This window comes from Salvelinus fontinalis, chromosome 8, assembly GCF_029448725.1.
Source record: "Salvelinus fontinalis isolate EN_2023a chromosome 8, ASM2944872v1, whole genome shotgun sequence".
Lineage (NCBI taxonomy): Eukaryota > Metazoa > Chordata > Actinopteri > Salmoniformes > Salmonidae > Salvelinus > Salvelinus fontinalis.
This window is the reverse complement of record NC_074672.1, coordinates 10,976,601-10,999,056: the sequence shown is the minus strand read 5'-3', so window position 1 is coordinate 10,999,056 and position 22,456 is coordinate 10,976,601. Positions and strand designations below refer to the sequence as shown.

At 46.2% G+C, this 22,456-nt stretch overlaps 1 protein-coding gene across 1 annotated transcript in view; it reads right to left on the bottom strand.

Annotated features, from left to right (window-relative positions):
• LOC129861423 (neural cell adhesion molecule L1-like) overlaps positions 1-22,456 on the bottom strand; it is a 79,375-nt gene that overhangs the window by 40,402 nt on the left and 16,517 nt on the right. Inside the window, exon 2 of the mRNA XM_055932810.1 lies at positions 840-1,244. Coding sequence (XP_055788785.1) covers positions 840-978 — 139 coding nt within the window. The 5' untranslated portion in view covers positions 979-1,244. The remainder of the gene's footprint in view (positions 1-839; positions 1,245-22,456) is intronic.

The window sequence follows — 22,456 nt, the reverse complement described above, 5'->3', positions numbered from 1 at the left end:
TGTTAGAGTGGGTGAAGGTCTGAGTGAGTCATTGATCCATGACTTAGATGAATAACAGAACAACAATAGCAGCCGCAGCAACAAACACAATTCTTCGCACTCGTTTGGACCGGGGCCCGTAGGGTTCTAGTCAAAAGAAGTGCGCCATAAAAGGGAATACTTTGCCATTTAGGATGCATCCACAATTCTTCCTCAAAGTCTGCTATTAAAGCAAAGCTGTAGGACACTCCGAATCAATTTCCCTGCAGTCCCACAAACTCAGCTGTTTTTTAATGCTCGGATATTGCATTGAGTGGGAGGGGAGGAGACAACTCTGACCCATCGCCTGCCTTCTGTGTGTGTGTGTGTGTGTGTGTGTGTGTGTGTGTGTGTGTGTGTGTGTGTGTGTGTGTGTGTGTGTGTGTGTGTGTGTGTGTGTGTTCGTGCGTGCGTGCGTGGATTTGCGCCTTCTTTTTCCTGTTGTATAACTCAATTCCCTGTTGAATTACCCTGGACCTCCAATCCATAATTTGATTTGCACTAAGGAAACCAGATGAATAGAATAACTAATAAATTCGTTGAGGTAATCAATTCCAAAGTAAATAGACAAAGTATGCATACAATATAACCACAGACTGAACGCCCAAAACCTCATAACCACATTGTTAAAGATGCAGATAGAAATTCCATGGAAAGAACTTAGAATCCAGTCTGTTCTGCTCTGTACACTACATTTCTATCTGCAATGCTGATGAGTGTGACGACCTAGTGAGGACATCTCAGTCATTATTTGACATTATTATGAGCAGCGACTATTCAAGTACATTGACGTGTGAATTAAGTTAAGAAGGTGTACTCACAGTTGGGAGGTATGTGTATAGCTGCTTGGCTGAGCTGAGGAGTGTGGGATAGGAGGAGGGAGAAGAGAGGGAGAAGGAGGAGGGGCAGAGGAGTGCGTCGCCCCCTACTGCCAACCTGCTGTCGCTGCGTGCGAGGCATTGCTCACTGTCCCATCAAAGTCCCACCTGCTCAACACACACAAAACGCACACAGAGGGCAATCTGGACACACTCCTGCCGAGCGAGCGTGTGTATCAGCCTCTCTCTCTCTCTCTCTCTCTCTCTCTCTCTCTCTCTCTCTCTCTCTCTCTCTGTTGTCACGCCCACTCTTCCTTTTCTTCTACCTTGTTTCCTTTTGCTTTCAGCCTCTCTCTCTTTTCTCTCTCTCTCTTTCGCTCAGGTCCACGCCCTCCTGCTGTCTTCCGTCTGAAAGATAAAAGAAGGGGGGAGCAGGGAGGGAGGAGGGGAGAGGGAGGGGCATGTGTCAGAATGAGAGACAAATTACCCTGCACCAGCACCATGTGGTCAAAGACTAGAGAGAGCCAGGCAGAGAGCTAACACACACACACACACAATAAATAAATAGATGAGAGAGACCAAACATATTCATTTCTATAAAGAGAACTAGCAGTAAAAAAAAGCACATGTAGGTAATTACAATGGTTCTTCCATAAGGGACAGTGGTCAGCCAGAGAAACAGATGGAGTCAACAACGCAATACGAGGGCGAACTAACAGACAGTCCAAGAGACCATATGGAGCAGAGACAACAGAGGTAGATTGATGAAGCGTCACATCCGATAATAGACAGAAGACGATTAGCTAACTAAAAAGGCATTTGTAATTAGACAACGTCTTGGAGCTCTATTAAAATGTGAAGAACTCAAGTGTCTAGGCTACGTCTGTAGCTGTGCGGTGACAAGCGTGTGGTAAACAAGAAAACAGAAAATAAAACAGAACGACATGGCTAATTGGCAACGATTTAGATCGAGTGGTTGAGCCCTATTGAAAGACTCAAGACTAACCTCCCTGATTGTGATGGTGATAAGTAGCTGTTAAAGATGCTATCATCAGTCATGTTGTGGAGGCAAGGAGGCCACACAGTCTGTCCATCTGTACCCTCGGCAGCCCAGTAGGCCCACACAGAGCCACAAAGCGTGGCCTACTTTCCACCGGCACCACAGTCCACTGACTGATTGTTGAACTAGGCTCAATAGGAAGTACAATAGATTGTTGGATTGCTATTTGCTACAGTACAACAGTACATCATGACAACGGAAAGGCACTGAGAGACAGGAAACAATAGCTAGAGAATTATAGGGAGACATTGGCCTTGTTACCAAGCCAGGCAAAATCAATGGTGATAAGAGCAGCTGCCAATATTGAAGAAGAGTTTTGGCTCTACACACAACAGTGTGTGTGTGCGTGCGTGTGCGTGTGTGTGTGTGTGTGTGAGAGAGAGAGTTTTGGCACCTACAACCCACTGTTAGCTGGCAAAGCCAAACTAGAGTGATGGGCGACCTTGGGGAGAGGGGGAAGGTTGGAGGGTGGTACAGAGAGAGGGGGCGAGAGGAAGTGAAGGAAGAGAGGAGACGGGGGGAGAGAGAAAGAGAGAGGGCAACCCAGCACGAGGGAGAGGAGAGAGGAGAGGGGGAAGATGGTGGGGGAAAAAAGAGGGGGAAGGAAGAGAAACAAGGGATGCAAAGGAATAGTCATTAGTATTCTCAGTTATCTTCTCCAGCAATGGCTGCTGGTCAGTCAGTCACACTGGCGCAGACGACGGGCTCCTTGTAACAGCCGCAATGGTATTAATGGAACGGTATCAATCTAACACACAGAAACCATGTGTTTGATACCATTCCATTCATTCCGTTCCAGTTACAATAAGCATGTCCTCAAATGTTTCCTCCCACCATTCTCAACTGACACGATTCAACAATATCTGGCAACCAAAGAAAATAACTGAGAAAGAATGGACTCAACAATATCTGGGAAAGGTGGTAGAAGGAGTGAAAAGCATTTTAACGATTCCAACTCCAAACTCTGAGAGAATACATCTAAATCAACTGAGAATGACTACGTTTAAAATAAGAGAACAACAAATAGAAGTGAAACACACCCAATGAGCCAGTTTAAACGAATAACATCAGTGGTAAATGGTCCATTAGAGAGTCACTTCACCTATCAGACCTACAACAGCTAGGGAATGACAGAGTGGGTGGAGGAGAGGAGGGACAACGGGGGGAGATGGGAGGAATGGAGGGGTCTGTTTGGGGAGGGAGTGATGGAAGGTGTGTGTGGTGGGGAGGGGTGCAGTGTGTGTGTGTGTGTGTGTGTGTGTGTGTGTGTGTGTGTGTGTGTGTGTGTGTGTGTGTGTGTGTGTGTGTGTGTGTGTGTGTGTAGGAGAGTATTGGCTCTTCACACCACTGTTAACTGGCAACGCCAAACTAGATAGATGGGTGACCTTGGGGAGAGTGGGGAGGTTGGAGGGTGGTACAGAGAGGGGTGGGGGGAAGAGAGGCTAGAGAGAGAGGAATCGAAGGAAGAGAGGAGGAGAAGAGAGTCGAGAATGAGAGAGAGGAGAGAGGGAAGGTTGTAGAGTGGTAAAGAGAAGGGGGAGAGGAAGAGAGAGGAAGAGAGGAGAAAGAGGAGAGGAAAGAGGGCAACTCTGTTCATGAGGGAGAGGAGAAGGGGAAGATTATAGGGTGGTAAAAGAGGGGGTGAAGGAAGGGGGTGTGTTGGGGAGGTGGTGTGATGGAAGGTGACAGCTGTGACGGTAAACCCCCCCCCCCCGCCACAAAATCACACACCAGGTCTCCCAATCAATGTGTGAACTCTCTCTGCTGTCATGCACACACACACACACACACACACACACACACACACACACACACACACACACACACACACACACACACACACACACACACACACACACACACACACACACACACACACACACACACACACACCCCTCCTCTGTCAGGCTGTGTGATATTAGTACTGGCTGATCAGAGTGCCTCTCATAGGGGGGTTCGGGGGCCCAATTACCAGACGGGCTAGTCTGGGCTGGCCTTTAACAAATTCCATTAGCACAGGATGAATGGAACAGAGCAGAGCTGGAACTGCTGTGGGTATTAGTACAGACACACAGCCTCAGAGACACACAGTTAACATGATAAGGTGTCGCTGAGAGGGTGCTGAGTGGAGCGCCCAACGATGAATGCCACCGACGAACTGCACGCGGCTGAGCCAGGGCACTTCATTGCCAAGTAAACCCTAACACACACACACATCTCTAAACCGAGAAAGACACACACACGGCTGACAACACAGATAAAGGGGCATGCTCCAGTGGGTCTCAGTCAGAAGGCAGGGCCCTAATAGTAGTGAGTACATAAAGGCAGTAAAGGGGAACACTATAATGGGTTAGGTGGGCAATCGGAGGGGGGCAGAGGGGAAGGACGGGAGAGAAAGAAGGGAGGCATGTCATCTTCCCGAGTAATGAGACTGAACACTGAGAACTCCACCCAAACACGCTGCGATTCCACACAGACGCACTTCTCCTTCGCTTTGTCTCTCTCTCACTAGCACACACCTCCCACACACACACCCTGTCTAGGCTGTACGGTCACTTCCCTTATCACAGGGGTGATTGATTCTGAGACAACAGACAGATGGCTGATTTCACCACCTCTGTCAATCCCTGTGTCTCTGTCTGACTTTCTGCAGCTGCAGCTGATCCAATCTTAGCCCTGTTACCTGCCTCGTTGGCTCAGGGCAGAGGTCAGCAGGCACAATAGAGACTACAGCTGGGAGGTCTGGGTAACCTTAGCCGTGTAAGGGCTGTTTGGAAATCTGTTATCAGGTCTGGTGTCATCCAACTTTATTTAATCTATAGTTGAAGGGAGGTGTCATGATATAAGGCGTGAATACATTTTACGTATGGGTGGTACCGGGAATCGATCCCACAACCCTGGCGGTGCAAGCACCATGTTCTACCGACTGAGACACACAGGACCACAATAGACAATATAGCAACCACAGTCGGCTCACGTACCATGTAAGGGCTGTCTGAAAAACTATTAACGCCATAGGAGTCTACAGACACGTCCGATGGTGTCATCATCGATCCAACGTCATTCAATCTCTGAAAGGAGACGTCATGCTGTGATATTCTTTCAGAAGAGAGACAGAGAGAGAGAGAGAGAGAGAGCGAGACAGACGGGCAGGCGGACAGACGGACAGAGAAACCAGACGATGAAGATGTACTATGTGAGGGAGTGGCGCAGCAACAGTCTTCTAGAGGCAAACTGGCCACAAGCTAGCTGTGAATCAAATAATGAGGCAACAATCCAGATCAACATACATACATTTAGTGTGACTTGCTAGCCTGATACATAATTGACGTGGCGCACTGAGGCATTTTGCTAGAGGGGAGGGGACAACACAAAATCAAAATGCCAGAGCAAGAGAGAATGTAAAGGCTATGTGATATCTACATTTAGGTCATTTAGCGGACGCTATAGAGCGACTTACAGCCAGCACATTCAACTAAGGTAGGCAAAGACAGCGACATCACAGTCATTCAACTAAGGTAGGCAAAGACAGCGACATCACAGTCATTCAACTAAGGTAGGCAAAGACAGCGACATCACAGTCATTCAACTAAGGTAGGCAAAGACAGCGACATCACAGTCATTCAACTAAGGTAGGCAAAGACAGCGACATCACAGTCATTCAACTAAGGTAGGCAAAGACAGCGACATCACAGTCATTCAACTAAGGTAGGCAAAGACAGCGACATCACAGTCATTCAACTAAGGTAGGCAAAGACAACAACACATCACAGTCATTGGAATCCTTGTTCAAAATAGCTGCTATCTACAAAATATCTAAGGCATGTATGGCCTGCCCTCCACACAAAAAAAGCAACAGATAATGCATGCCAAAGCAAGTGTATTGGCCTATACGGGCTATTTGATACAATACAATAATAATATATTGTACGCCTGTATAATTGTAGCCCTGGTTCCGACTGCATCAAGCGCTTGTCTGTGTGTTCACTCTGTCATACATTATATCTGAAATGGCGCCTCTCTGCTGTAAAAGCCAGTGATTAACATTAGTAAGTAGCTGGCAGCTACAATCAGTGCAAGCCTGTTGGCCCTGCCAGCCTGTCAATGGGCTCTCTGGGTATTGAAGCAGCATTGACAGAACTGAAGCACGTTCAACCGCCCTCTTATCAAAGACAGGATGGATAGAGGAGGGAGAAAAGAGGGAGGGAGGGGCAGATTGGCATTTATTGTCATGAATCTTGCCCTGGAGGCAGCTCTGCAGAGTGGTCACTAGCTGGCACAGCCAAAAAGTCAGATTTTAAACCTAACCCTAACCTTAACCAAATTACTAACCCTCATGCCTGACCATAACCGTAAAATTAAGACCAAAAAGGAAATTTTTGTTTTCATGAATTTTTACGATATAGCTGCTGGCCCATCGAGCGGAAATTGCTCAGTTCTGCCTCCAGGGCGAGATTCATGACAATAAACGTCAACCTGCAGGGCGGGAGGGGAACACAGGATGGAGCCATTTGAGTCCATCATATTCTGTGTATTATAGCAATAACACATATTCTACAATACAACAGCTCAGCATCCCCCAAAAAATCACAGTGTTTAATAGTTAAGATAACATTTTTGTTAGCTCCACAATATGAATCTATTCATGAAAAAGCTCCTCCCTGGTTTATTTGTTACTGGCCGAAAGCTGTTGCCGTGGCAATACTGTGCCAGATATCATGAATAAACTCACTCTTAACTCACTCTTCTAAAAAATGTGAATGCCCTTAATACAGCTGATTCAGGTAGCCTATTGCAACGCAGTAAGAACTTCTAAACAGTCAGATCCAGTACCTGACCGTACTTCGTTATAGTATTCCACTTTTGTGTGTGTGTATGTGTGTGCCCCTGTGTCTACACATTTGGCAAGGGAGGGGGGGGGGGGGGGGTGTATGTGTGTGTGTGTGTGTGTGTGTGTGTGCGTGTGTGTGTTCGCAGGTCCTGTGTCCTGTCATGGCTTCTCTTTAAATATTTAACACCTCAAGCTGTGTGAAGATGTGTAGGGGGGAGGGAGGGAGGAGGGGGAATGAAAGAGGGGATGAAATAAATGAATACCTGCCCCCCCCCCCTTTACCCCTCCTTGCCTCAGGGTCTGTCTGTCTGGAAAATCAAGAGAGCGAAAGAGACAGAAAGGAGGACAAAGTGTGAGGAAGGGATTTAGAATCAGAGAGAAATGGAGTGAGAGGATTAGACGATGGAGGGAAAGACGGGCAGTGAACAGGTTTCACTCACCGGGCAATGAGAGCAAAGAGAGAGAGACGGAACGATTAGGGGGTCAACCGACAAAATAGGAGAGGAGGGTTACGGACACGGAAGAGGAAGGAGGAGGAAAGGGGGAGGGACACGGGACATCTTGTGGATGTGGTGGAAGACGAGAGGAGAGGAGGAGGAGAGGAGGGGGGGGGGGGGGCGGACACGGGACCACATGGGATGGGGGCAACAATAATTCAGGGACCCCCTGTAGAGTAAATTATTTATCACCTTCTCCTTCCTGTCGCGTCAATTTGCCCCAAATTCACCCAAATTCATAATTCATACTCACCAGCGGCGTTCGGTTCACCATGTATTTGGTTTGGTCCCCAGACCCGGACCTATACTGTACCTGCCTCCCTCTCTCTCCCAGTCTGTCTGGCAGGGGTACATTTGCCCCAAATTCATCCACATAAATAGTTCATATTCACCATATATTTGGTTTAGTGCTAGACCGATCACATGTACTGTACTTGCCACTCTCCTATCTGTCTGTCTGTTTCTCTCCCCCTCTCTCCCCCTCTCTCTGGCAGGGTCATGTTTAATACATGAGACTGTTGCAGTGAGACTACACTCAGAGCTCTCCGCCTGGTGAAATAATACTTGTATCACCTCGCTACCTGTGTCTACTCCTTCTGTGGCAGAAATGATGGTTACTACTACTCTGTCATGTCTTACTGTGTGTCACAGGAGGCTGCCGAGGGGAGGACGGCTCATAATAATGACCCGGAATGGAGCGAATGGAATGGCATCAAACACATGGAAACCACGGAAACCATGCGTCCGATGTATTTGATTCTATTCCACTCCAGCCGTTACCACGAGCCCCTTCCTCCTCAGTTAAGGTGCCACCAACCTCCTGTGGTCGGTCGGTCGGTCGGTCGGTCGGTCGGTCGGTCTGTCTGTCTGTCTGTCTGTTTGTCTGTCTGTCTGTCTGTCTGTCTGTCTGTCTGTCTGTCTGTCTGTCTGTCTGTGTGCGTAGCACTAACGAAAGATAACATTAATGGATCAGATCTACTCTGTTTTTGTATGATGATTGTGGACCCAAATGGCACCCGATTCCCTTAACAGTGCACTACTTTTGACCAGGGCCCATATGGCTCTGGTCAAAAGTAGTGCACTATGTGCTAGAGAATAGGGTGCCATTTGGGACAGACTATCTGTTCTTCGGGTCGAGCACTATAGTAGAGCCTGTCAAAGAGAGAAGAGTGCCAATTTCCTTGTCACCTTTTTAACAATCTTCCTCTCCTTCTTCCTCTTCTACCACTATCAACTCTCCAGATACGCGACACTAGGCTTGAAAGGTTTTTATTTTCACCCCCCTTGCTTTCACAATACAATTCTCACCCCTCCATCCATCTCTCCATCCTTTGTCTATATTCAACACTTTGCTCTGACCCTTCCATCTCTCCATCCTCTAATACACTCCTCTGACCAAATTGCCATGGACAAAACTGATTCCTTCAATATCATCCAACTTTATTGGAAAGGGGGTTTCTTTACGACATGAAGAACCGACTCCAATATCTCTTTAATATGCCTGTGCTTTCCTCTGCATTTAAAGGGCAATATAACATATGGCTGAAGAACAGCAGAGGTGACAGTTAAATGTAAATGAAAGGTTACAAGAAAAAAAGAACACACTCTAAATGCCATATAGAAGCTCATCTACAAACAGACCGACCAACAGTTAGAAGCTCAACACACATTCCAGTTACTGCTGTTGGATGTCATACAGCGTGATTATATACTCTCTCTCCTCTAACTATCTTCCTCCCCCCTCTCTCATTTTCCCAATCCCTCTCTCCCCTCTAAAAGCCTGTTCTCCCTCTGGCTTGTCAGGGTTAAGGGCTAATACAGGAGTGACAAAAAGCTGGAGAAAATAAAGGTTGTCAGGTGGGACCCACTTCAGCCCACTCCACCCACTCCTTCCATGTTGTCATGACAACGGGGTCTCTCTCCACATAGCAACAGCACCCCCCCCCCCCTGACTCCACATAGAAATTCAGTTATTCATACACACGTACGGACAACCAACATGCTCCCTCCCGGTTAGCAGTTATCACTCATAGTCACATGTACATGCAAGCAGACAAAGTCTCAGACACACACACACACACACACACACACACACACACACACACACACACACACACTTTCAGTCTCTTTTACCGCTCACCAACTCGCTCCCAGACTTTCTTTCGTTCTCTCTCTCTCTCGCTGTCTCTCACCCTCCATCCTATAGTCTATACTGTCTGTCTTCACTGCAGAATAGGGGGAGCTACTGCCGGCTGGTTTGTTTACTTATTGATGTTTCCCCCTCAAGACAATATAGGGGGAACAGAGGAATGGAGAGAATAAAAGAAGGGATGAATAATTCAAGTGAAGGAGTGGACTCATTAAGAGAACAGTGGGCTTCAGAAAGGAGGAGAGGAGAGGAGGATGAAAGGAGGGGGAGGAGAGAGGAAAGGAGAAGGGTAGAGGAGAGTGGGGTTGTACATGTGGACGAGGAGAGGAGAGGGGATACATGTTGAGCACGGCCTGATGGGAGAGAAGATGAAAGGAAAGGAACAAGGGAAGAAAGAAAAGAGAAAGAAAGAAGAAAAAAAACATCTAGAAACAAGTCAATTAATCAAACAAACAAGAAATGTTGAAAAAGAAAGAAAGAAAAATCTATAAATCCTATGTTTTAAAAGTCATTAGATTGCATAAAAGACATGGGTTGAGTGTACTAGTGTCTATCATGTTCCCTCCATGTATCTTTATGTATTAGCTAGTGTATCATGTCTCTCTGTGTCTTCATGTCTTTGTGTGTCTCTCTTCATCAGTATACACGGAGTGGACAAAACATTAAGAACACCGTCCTAATATTGAGTCGCACTCCCCCCTTTTTTGCCCCCAGAACAGCCTCACGCTGTATATAGACTTTCTTTTTTTCTCTCTATTGTGTTATTGACTGTACGTTTTGTTTATTCCATGTGTAACTCTGTGTTGTTGTTTGTGTCGCACTGCTTCGCTTTATCTTGGCCAGGTCGCAGTCGTAAATGAGAACTTGAACAATCCATGTCCCAATTGTCTCAAGGCTTCAAAATCCATCTTTAACCCGTCTCCTCTCCTTCATCTACACCGACGGAAGTGGATTTAACAAGTGACATCAATAAGGGATGATAGATTTCACCCGGATTCACCTGGTCAGTCTATGTCATGGATGTTTTGTACACTCGATGTATGTGTTATACTGTGTAGTGTGACTCCATGTAATATAGTGCATCTTAATCCCTAGACGTGTCTGTGTAGGCCTGGTGCGTATCAGCAGATCAGCTGTCAACGTGCCAGTCACCAGGTCAGACAATCCTCTGGTCAGATAACGGAGAATTCTAGAGATGGACACCGACATCCTTTGATCTCTGGTAGCCCTGTTAGTCGTACACTTTGGCTCAAATGGACTGGAATGTATTGGTAAGACTATCGGTCTGGGCTCTAGAGTGATAATTGATCACGTGACAGGCCAAAAGATGACGTTTGGCGGTAGTCGGGAAGGATGAGGTAGTTAGAATAAGATCATCAGTGATCGCCGAGGTTGCTATAACGTAGATCCGGAAACAGATTCAGTCACTAAGAATGACTGTGTGTGTGTGTGTGTGGGGGGGGGGGGGCAGACAAGTTGTTGTGCTTATAAAAACTGGGGAAGAGCTTAATAAACATGCATGGAAATACTGTGATTAAAATGCATTGGATGTGGAGGCAAAATGAAAAGCTGTCAAGGCATGGAACAAACCAGCCATTTCCAGCCGGTGGGTCTCGTTAGTGTCATCATCAGAGAGACACTCTGGCTGCATCGCAAATGGCACCATATCCCCTAAATAGTGCACTTCTTTTGACTGGCGCCCTATGAGCCTGGGTTAAAAGTAGCACCCTGTGTAGGAAATAGGGTGCCATTTGGGATGTACACGCTGCCGTAGGACACGCTCCCTAATTGCAGACTGACACACCCTAGCTGCCATGGAGATGAGGCTCAACACACGCGCACACACACACACACACACACACACACACACACACACACACACACACACACACACACACACACACACACACACACACACACACACACACACACACACACACACACACACACACACACACACACACACACACACACACTCTGCAAAACATGAATCCAGCAAGCACATCCAGACTAAATGGCTGCTCATATGATCGGACCGGGAAACTAATGTACATGACCTGCACAATGAATGGGATAAATACAATGAGCCAGGTAGACTAGTACAGTACATACACAGTATTAAATAGGGAATATGTAAAGCTCCATACAACAGAGATGTATGGCCCATAATAAGGTGTAGAGATACATTATGTACTGTGGAGGCCATACAGAAACCCATAACGAGTGGTGGAGACAGGCCATTAATATGTACAGTCATAGGCCAGGAAGTACAGTACAGAGAGATGGTGGCATACAGAACATCCAACCCCATCCAGTAGCCAATAACAAGCCGTAATGAGACCTACAGATAGGCCAGGACCGAGGTGGGTGGCACACTGAACAAAACAGGCCTCATCCTAACGCCTGGGCCTTTGTCAACTTTAGCCTGGGTAAATAGGAGCAATCATGACATTATGAAATTAAGCAGAAAACCCATTACCAGTGACCTTCTCTCTCCCTCTCTATCTCTCTCTCTTTCCCCTTCCTTCACTCTTTCTCTACCTCACTCTACCTATCTTCCTACTGACGCTTCCCCCTCTCCCTTTCTCTCGTTCATCCACCCTCTACTCTCCTTCTGTCTCTCCCTACCTCCCCCTCTCTTCCTCCCCGGTCAGAGCAAACAGCCTAGTTGTTTGTCTGGCTCAGATGGTAACTATTTACTTCAAATTTAGTTTTTGATTCCGTTCTTAGAAAAGACACACACACCCATTGTTTGCTGACACAGGGCTGGGGGGGGGGGGGGGGGGGGGGGGGTTGATCCCTGTGTGTCTCTGTCCAATCACTCCATGAAGAGATTGGAGGACTACCCACGAGAGGAGAGAAAAGGCTATGGGAAGGAGAAGAACGAGGGAGGAGAGGGGGGGGGGGGCAAGGGAGGAGTGGAGGAGAAGAGGAAGGGTTGAGAGGAGAAAGGTAGAAGAGGGAGGGTTGAGAGGAGAGGAGGGTTGAGAGGAGAGAGGTAGAAGAGGGAGGGTTGAGAGGACAGAAGGAGAAGAGCGAGGGAGGAGGGGAGGAGAAGAGCGAGGGAGGAGAGGAGGAGAAGAGGGAGGGCTGAGAGGAGAGGAGGGTTGAGAGGAGAGAGGTAGAAGAGGGAGGGTTGAGAGGACAGAAGGAGAAGAGCGAGGGAGGAGAGGAGGAGAAGAGCGAGGGAGGAGAGGAGGAGAAGAGGGAGGGCTGAGAGGAGGAGCTATAGGTAGAATCAGTTGACACAGTGTCTGTCAGAGTAGGCCAGGGAGAATAGCTGACGTCGGCTTCACCGTATCTCACAGCTTTAGTACTAACATCAGCCGGACAGACAGCACAACAGTGGGAGAGAAGGAACAACACTTAACCAACCAACCAGACACCGAAACCATAAATAACACTGTAATTTACACCCCCATAACAACAGCCAAATGACACAACAGCACTCAAGGTACCGTGGTTTGGCTTATTGACATATCCACTAACACCGGTATGGCAGAAGCACATTTCAGAACAGCCATAAGGATAACCCTATGTCATTGTAATGATGCATCTATTAAGATACCTAAAGGTGAGCTCTTGCATAGCATGACATGAATGCGTTATGGACATGCTATGGATATATTTCATTACCCTTTAATAATGCGGTTTGGACCTGTGATGATACGTTCATAAAATGCTTATAGATGTGTAATGAATAGATGCGTCGTGGATATATAGTCAAGGTAAATTGTTACCGCGCTCACACAGAATACCATAGAAAACAATAAGGACCCGAAGAAGAGGAGCTGGCAGAGCAGTAACCAACATCACCACGAGATGAAGGACCTGTTACCTATGTTGAACACTTTGGCTGAGAATTGGGGCTACAGCACTGAGCAGTGAGAACAGGCCGTGAGAACAACCAGCATTGTATAGTGTGAGTGTGTGTATGTGTAGGTTGCATGGTGTGTGTGTGTCCCCAGGGTTAGGTGATAAGTGGCCTGTGGCGTGGAACGGAACACACAGCTGCCACCGCCGCCACCTGGTGTGACACGCAAGGCGCGCGCACATGCACGCACACACTTGTTTCCACAGGGACCACCGCCACGCTAGACACGCCCTGAGGAGAGGACTAGGCAGGGGAACGGATGATGTCACCCCTTAAGACTGTGACCTGTAGCCTTTAACCCCCACACACAACAGGTCAGCCATCTGAGACGCTCTGAGACACCAAGGTCACGTAAAGCCGCCCAGCGGCCCCGTAATCACATCACTCTTATAGAGGCAGACCAACTATCAGAAACTGGGGTGATGGGTGGGGTTTGTTTTCTCCAGGAATATCTGCACGCTTCTCTTGCAAATGATATCTAATCCCAGTGGGACTAAACCTTATAGTATAAAGGTTAAATAGAAAAATAATTGATGTAGTCATGCATTTTGATCTTTTCTTTCTTACCTTTAGAGAGTTAGACATTTTGGGGGAGGACATTTATTCAGTGTGAATGTTTCTTTTTTGTGTGTGTGCTTCGTATGACCGTAAAACTGCTCTATTTCACACAGCTCATTGTCAAGCATATGCTTCCCCTCCAGTTTAACTCAGGGACGATCGTACATTGGTAACATTTGCAAGGTCTAGCTAGATTAGACTTAATCGCAGTCAATTCCCCCTCAACCGCCACATGGAAATGAGCTGTAGGCAGGACAAGGTCAGGAGGAGGAGAGCTTTTCTACAACATTTGCATGGAGGCTCAGTGGCCAAACTACCAGGAAAATGACACGCACGGACGGAGACGCATGCTGTGCGGCGCATGGGCATGCCCGTCTATCTGACACACATACGCATACTGGCGCACACCAACGTATGCAGGCACACACAGGAGACGATGCAACATAAATGATTACGTGATCACATGATTGCAATCCCTGTTTAAATACCTTGATAAACAGAGACGCAAAACGGAAGGGATACTTATCGGGGCAGATTCATAGAACCAGAAAATCCCCCACCCTTCCTTAAACTACAATTTAAAATGACACGTTTTACAGTAGCTCCAGAAAAACTATTACCCTACATAATATGACTATTTCAAAGAACAAATCCCCATCCTGCCTTTAATAATCTCTAGAATGACATTAGCTAAAGTAATCCCAGAAAACCTACAACCATATCATATTAAGCCAATAAACCCTTTACCATCATCCTACCTTTCAAAATGTCACGAATCGCATTTTTTGTAGTTCCAGTCAGAAAACTTACAACCATTTTCCACATATACAGTATATTTCCAGAAATCGCATCAGACCAATAAACCCAACAGGAGGATATCTAGAAAAACTGCTCTGGCTTGACTTTCATCATCATCACATAGCGATTAACCAGGTCAGACAGATAGTACTTGTCCTCTGCTAGCCCCATTGACTTTGTTAAAAGTTGCACGAGCAGCACTTAGTGCTTCTGATCTAATCACACAGACACGCCTGGTGGGAATAGAGAGGAAAAAGGAGAGCGAATTGAGGAAGAGAGGAGACATACCTCCACTTACAGATGTAGAAATCCGGATCAAATTAAGATCCTACGGCAGGAAAATAATCCTGTAGCAAGAGGAAATATTTATTATTATGTGTATTATAATTTTTTGTAGGGTTTGATCATTTTTTTCTTAAGGGAAAGTAAGTCTGAAATTTCAAAGTGGAAATTTCAAACTTCAGAAGCCTTTTTAAACCTCAAATACACTACATGTTTTACATTTCCTGTTTTCCAGCAAAAGGGCAATCGAAATTAAGATCCTACATCTGTTCAGGCAGTCTATTGAGAGAAAGATGGAGGAGGGAGGGAGAGAGATGGGTGGAAAGTACAATGTGTGCGCGCGTATGCGCGCTTGTGTGTGTGTGACAGCTCAGAGGAGAACGCCCCACCAGAACTATTGCCACTCTCCTCTCATTCATCTTCATCTGCACCACAGAATATTACGCTACAGCCTCCCGAGTGGCGCAGTGGTCTAAGGCACTGCATCACAGTGCTAGCTGTGCCACTAGAGATTCTGGGTTTCGAGTCCAGGCTCTGTCGGCCGCGACCGGGAGACCCATGGGATGGCACACAATTAGCCCAGCGTCGTCAGGTTAGGGGAGGGTTTGGCCGGCAGGGATGTCCCTGTCCCATTGCGCACTAGCGACTCCTGTGGCGGGCCGGGCGCGGTGCACGCTGACACTGATGCCAGGTGCACAGTGTTTCCTCCGACACATTGGTGCGGTTGGCATCCGGGTTAGGTGGGATTTGTGTTAAGAAGCAGTGCGGCTTGGTTGGGTTGTGTTTCAGAGGACACACGGCTCTCGACCTTCGCCTCTCCTGAGTCCGTACCGGAGTTGCAGCGATGAGACAAGACTGTAACTACCAATTGGATACCACAAAATTGGAGAAAAAACAGGGGTTAAAAGATATACATATATATATATAGTTGAAGTCGGAAGTTTACATACACCTTAGCCAAATACATTTAAACTCAGTTTTTCACAATTCCTGACATTTCATCCCAGTAAAAATTCCCTCTTTTAGGTCAGTTAGAATCACCACTTTATTTTAAGAATGTGAAATGTCAGAATAATAGTAGAGAGAATTATTTATTTCAGCTTTTATTTCTTTCATCACATTCCCAGTGGGTCAGACGTTTACATATACTCAATTAGTATTTGGTAGCATTGCCTTTAAATTGTTTAACTTGGCTCAAACGTTTCGGGTAGCCTTCCACAAGCTTCCCACAATAAATTGGGTGAATTTTGGCCCATTCATCCTGACAGAGCTGATGTAACTGAGTCAGGTTTGTAGGCCTCCTTGCTCGCACACGCTTTTCAGTTCTGCCCACAAATTGTCTATGGGATTGAGGTCAGGGCTTTGTGATGGCCACTCCAATACCTTGACTTTGTTGTCCTTAAGCCATTTTGCCACAACTTTGGAAGTACGCTTGGGGTCATTGTCCATTTGGAAGACCCATTTGGGACCAAGCTTTAACTTCCTGCCTGACGTTTTGAGATGTTGCTTCAATATATCCACATTATTTTCCTACCTCATGATGCCATCTATTTTGTGAAGTGCACCAGTCCCTCCAGCAGCAAAGCACCCGCACAACATGATGCTGCCACCCCAGTGCTTCACGGTTGGGATGATGTTCTTCGGCTTGTAAGCCTCTCCCTTTTTCCTCCAAACATAACGATGGTCATTATGGCCAAACAGTTCTATTTTTGTTTCATCAGACCAGAGGATATTTCTCAAAAAAGTACGATCTTCGTCGCCATGTACAGTTGCAAACCGTAGTCTGGCTTTTTTATGGCAGTTTTGGAGCAGCGGCCTCTTCCTTGCTGAGCGGCCTTTCAGGTTTGTCGATAAGAGACTCGTTTTACTGTGGATATAGATACTTTTGTACCCATTTCCTCCAGCATCTTCACAAGGTCCTTTGCTGTTGTTCTGGGATTGATTTGCACTTTTCGCACCAAAGTACGTTCATTTCTAGGAGACAGAACGCATCTCCTTCCTGAGCGGTTTGACGGCTGCGTGGTCCCATGGTGTTTATACTTGCGTACTATTGTTTGTACAGATGAACGTGGTACCTTCAGGCATTTGGAAATTGCTCCCAAGGATGAACCAGACTTGTGGAGGTCTACAATTGTTTTCTGAGGTTTTGGCTGATTTCTTTTGATTTTCCCATGATGTCAAGCAAAGAGGCACTGAGTTTGAAAGTAGGCCTTGAAATACATCCACAGGTACACCTCCAATTGACTCAAATTATGTAAATTAGCCTATCAGAAGCTTCTAAAGCCATGACATCATTTTCCAAGCTGTTTAAGGCAAAGTCATAGTGTATGTAAACTTCTGACCCAGTGGAATTGTGATGCAAAAAGTGAAATAATCTGTCTGTAAACAATTGTTGGGAAAATTACTTGTGTCATGCACAAAGTAGATGTCCTAACCGACTTGCCAAAGCTATAGTTTGTTAACAAGAAATTTGTGGAGTGGTTGAAAAACAAGTTTTAATGACTCCAACCTAAGTGTATGTAAACTTCCGACTTCACCTGTTTATATATATATATATATATATATATATATATATATATATATATATATATATATATAGAAATATTACATTGCCTCTCAGTTTTTTTCCAGCACAGAATACAACCGCCCACATGCGCGCAAACACACACGCCACTAAACCGACGTTAGATCATGTGGTCTGAGATGTTGTCAGACAACTGGTTTAAGGGGATTTGCCTGCCATTCAAATGCTTTTCAGAGACAATAAAAGAGGAGGCAGGTAGTTTGCATGGTGGTGAACTGAACTAGCTAGGCTGCAGGGCTAGGATCAGGATGATGCTGTTAACTGGTTGGTAAGCAGTGTGTTGAGTGTGTGTTGACTTAAAGGGCTGGTGGAGATCTGTAGCACACCATCGCATGACTCATTCTGTTTGTTTTAGTGTGTGTGTGTGAGTATGTATGCAACTGTCAGTGTTCATTTCTGCACTGTGTACCAATGCAAGGAATCAATACCGCCCTCCCCCTTTCTCACCCTGTCATCACCATGGCAACCCCTTGACTCAAGCCACAGCATGCAGCAATATTTCACCCTTCCCCCGATCCATCCCCCACTCCGAATCTCTCTCCGTTAACTCCCTCTCGTTCATCTCGCTCTACTTCTTCTTTCTACCTTCGCCTCTCATCGCCTCCATCTCCCTCACTCTTCTTCTCCATCTCAGTCTCCTCCCGCTCCTCTCTAATATCTGTCTTCATGTTATCTGGAGTTGAGAGATCTCCTTTTTCTCATATCTGACATTTTCCCATCTGCTGTATATCTCTTATTTGCTCTCTGTCGCTCTCTCAGCATAATTTTCCCCTCTCACTCACTCCCTCCCTCACTGCAAAGCTCACTCACTCCTTGCTTCAGCTCCTACAGCGAGTCACTCCCTCTCTCCTTCTCTATGCCCCTCCCGCCTTCCCACCATCTCTCTCTCCCTTCCTCCATCTCTTCTTGTCTATTAGGCCCGTGGAACAGCATGTGATATTCTACGGTACATTACATCTTCATTAAGACCAGAGAACAGCTGATTCAGAGCTTTAATCACAGGTAACATCATATTAACCCCAACCATCCACCCCTATCAAGCTTCTCTCACACCATCCATCCAGGCAATTACAGACAATTCATTTCCACAGCAAATTTGTGATCTGAATTTTAACAACCACATGGTTAAATGTAACACTTTCTTTGAAATTATATGTGACCATTTCAAATAGTGTTAAACTAGAATTGTTCAGTGTTGATAAACTAACACCCCCGGAGTGTTGGGTCCCTAACACCGTGGGTGTTGCAAATTCCGACTTAAATTAACACTTTATTAGAGCTGATTCTGTTACACTTTCTCAGCGTTAGGGAATAACATATGTCGTGTTAGTATTTATTAGGGTATACAGCCTTATTTGCATATTTCCCAGGGTGCCTTTCGAGTGAATGTTAGAGTAACCCGTCCATGACTGTGTTTGTAAGTGACAGAGACGAGGGCTGCGTTTCAGACACACCGTCCTCCTCTTACCCTCGCCTTATGCCCTTGGGGGAATCCCCGCAACCATCTTTGCCGTTGGTCCAAATGATTAGCCAAGCAAGGGAGGTTGGCAACGTGAGACCCTCAGCCCTCGTTTTTTGATCGAGTTTGCGAGTGTACAATTATGTTCACTCCCGGTCAGCTAAAACTTTAAACCTACATTAATATGGAAAAGTCAACATACAAGTGTAAGTACAAACTAATGGAAAATCATTTGGAAATTGTGCTATTAATTAAGTTTTGTTTGGTTAGCTTTTGGAAACATAACTTTCCCTGACATTTTCGATTTCCCTGATATAGTAGGATGGCTCACATTCGATGTCTGCGGATGCGTTGTCTTCTAGCCAAGATATGAAATGCAATCATAATTAACTGCAGAGCATATAAGGCACACGCAACAGTTCCGTGACGACTGAAAACACAACTGTGGTATGAACGAGTGACACATTTCCGGGCAAGAGCGGTACATTTAAAATGAAATCATTCTTCCCTCGCCCCTTGCCCTGCAAGTGTCAACTCGTCAGACGTCATAATACGTCATCAGAAGTGTCCACTTAATTTGAGGGCCGAGGGGAGAGGGTGTGCCTTTTAAGTGTTTGGAATGCAGCCATGGTGTTGCATTCATAAATGTTCTGTCCTGAAGCATTCACCAATTGAATGTGTTTGAATTAAAAGCAAAACCTTTATGACCGTGCATTCTACATTTCATGAGGCCTTTAGTTATGACCTTGTCTTCCCCCAACATTGTGGTCTGAAAATCCTGGCTCGTGGGCCATATCAGACCTGCAAGTCACAATATGGTGGCTTGTGAAGTAATATTTACTATTGGAATCCAGCAATAACTTTTTATCTCCCCACAATCTGCATCCAGAATGACTGCTATGGTGAAAAACTCATCAATCCAGACTACCTAAACCATATCAACTGGAACAACCATTTCAGTAACGGGTGCAATAATCAATCAAATGTATTTATAAAGGCCTTTTTACATCAGCAGATGTCACAAAGTGCTATACAGAAACTCAGCCTCAAACTCCAAACAGCAAGCAATGCAGATGTAGAAGCAAAGATGAATTAGTTTAGAATTTTTTATTTTATTTATCTTAGATCAAATAATCAATGTGCATGCAGAAACATAGATATTAAAACACAACTGCTCTAAAAAAAAAAAATCAACCTGCAACATAACATGCTGGGAAATATAATAATGAGGACCCTCTCACGGAAATAAACTCAGCACAGTTGAGTAACAACGCCACCAAGCGGTGTTGATTCCAGTGTGATTCAAATGACTCTTCATCTTCTCACTGCAGGCGGCGTCAATTTCAATCCCACTGGTGTTGACCTCACTAGAATCAACACTCAGATATAACACTCAACACTTTTCACCTCAACACCGAAATGTTGGTGTGCATCAACAGCAGAGCAGAGCATTTGATTGCTTCATAGGTGGCCTCATGCATGCGCGCGTAAGTGTGTATATCTATGCATGCGCGCGTGTGTGTCGACACAACCTCAGCTCCAGCCTATAATTCCCATAATATCTGTTATCGTTATCATCATCAACAACAGTAAACGATGAGCGCTGCAGCAAATTCAATCATTACCAATAGAGACCGCTGAAGGGAGTCAATTTGAGGCGAAGCAGTCTTGTCCTTTCCACAGTGTTAGACTGAGTCCCAAGTGGCCCCCTATTCCCTTCATAGTGATAGGCTCTGGTCAAAAGTAGTGAATAAGGGGGCCATTTGGAATGCAGACTTAGACTGGGCCCCTCAAAGACACTGTGTTATCTTCACACAGCAGCACTGCCTTGGTCCAGGGAGGGCGGCGGGCAAATCCCTGTCCGTGTGTGTTCAAATCCCCCCTCTGTTCACCTCCATCACAACATTAGCTACAGCTCACATCACTGTTGTTGTGAGGATCAAGGACGTGACATTTCGCTTCACTCACACCTATTTCAATAAAGCCAGTCAGTAGAGCTGCGAGTGAAAGGCGGAAACGGAATCAACAGACAAAACCTGTTCCACCATGTCCATCTGTCTGCAATTCTAGTTGTCCTGTGTGTGCGCTTGTGTGTGTGTGTGTCCTTTTTTACTTTAGACAGACAGTGAAGGGATCTAGAGGGTATCTTTAGCCTGTCCCATGTGTATACAGTGAATAAGCAGAGTAGGGATTTCAGGCTCACTCTTTCAGCCGCTCTTATCATTTTCAGTGTGCGGTGTGTGGCTGCCTGGGCTAGTCTCTCTATCCCTCCTACCCTCATTGCCTCCCTCTCTCAGAATCACGCCGGACAGAGAGAGAGAGAGAGGACAGAGAGAGAGAGGACAGAGAGGACAGAGAGAGAGCGGACAGAGAGAGAGAGAGGACAGAGAGAGAGAGAGGACAGAGAGAGAGAGAGAGGACAGAGAGAGACATGATAGAGAGAGAGCGAGAGAGAGAGAAAGAGAGAGAGAGAGGACAGAGAGAGGACAAAGAGAGAGAGCGGACAGAGAGAGAGAGAGGACACAGAGAGAGAGAGAGGACACAGAGAGAGGACACAGAGAGAGAGGACAGAGAGAGAGAGAGGACACGGAGAGAGAGGACAGAGAGAGAGAGAGGACAGAGAAAGAGACGACAGAGAGAGAGAGAGAGAGAGAGGACAGAGCGAGAGAGAGGACCGAGCAAGAGAGAGGACCGAGCAAGAGAGAGAGGACAGAGCGAGAGAGAGAGGACAGAGAGAGAGAGAGAGGACAGAGCGAGAGAGGACAGAGCGAGAGAGAGAGGACAGAGCGAGAGAACAGAGAGAGAACAGAGAGAGAAGAGAAAGAGAGAGGGAGAAGAACAAGAGAAAGAATGAGAGAAAGAGAAAGACGGAGCGAAACTGAGAAAGAGAGAAAGAATCTGTGCTGACCTTTCACTGAGGCTAGAAGACTAGTTGATGAGCCTGAGATGAGGAGTTCTGCGGACAAGGTCTGACACTGTTCATACATACACATACTCGCTCGCACTGCACATGGGCTCATCCAGCTGTGTACACAGGTGATGCGCACACACACACACACACACACACACACACACACACACACACACACACACACACACACACACACACACACACACACACACACACACACAGCAGGGTGAAGGGGCAGATGGGTAGAAAGCGTACACCACCATAAAAGCACTCTGTAATGGCTGCTAACTCAATTGAATATGTCCTGATTAGCTGTAATGTAGCTTTAACCATGTTAACCATGCTGGTTAGGAGGAGTAGAGTACAGGAGAAGGGGTCAGCAAGCACTGCCAGGAGACAGCTAACATGTGTCCAGTCATCACAATGTCAATAACAAGGGGCAGTGCTATAGGGACAGGATTTCTTCCTGATCACGACTAGGGCTAGTTATACCCAATGACCCAGAGATATTTCCTGTTCAGGTTTATAGTCAAGAAAAAGCTAACAGAAAAACTGTCTCCAGGCATTAAGACCACCTAGTACTTTTCCACCACGAAAGGAACACTCCACCCAGTGCT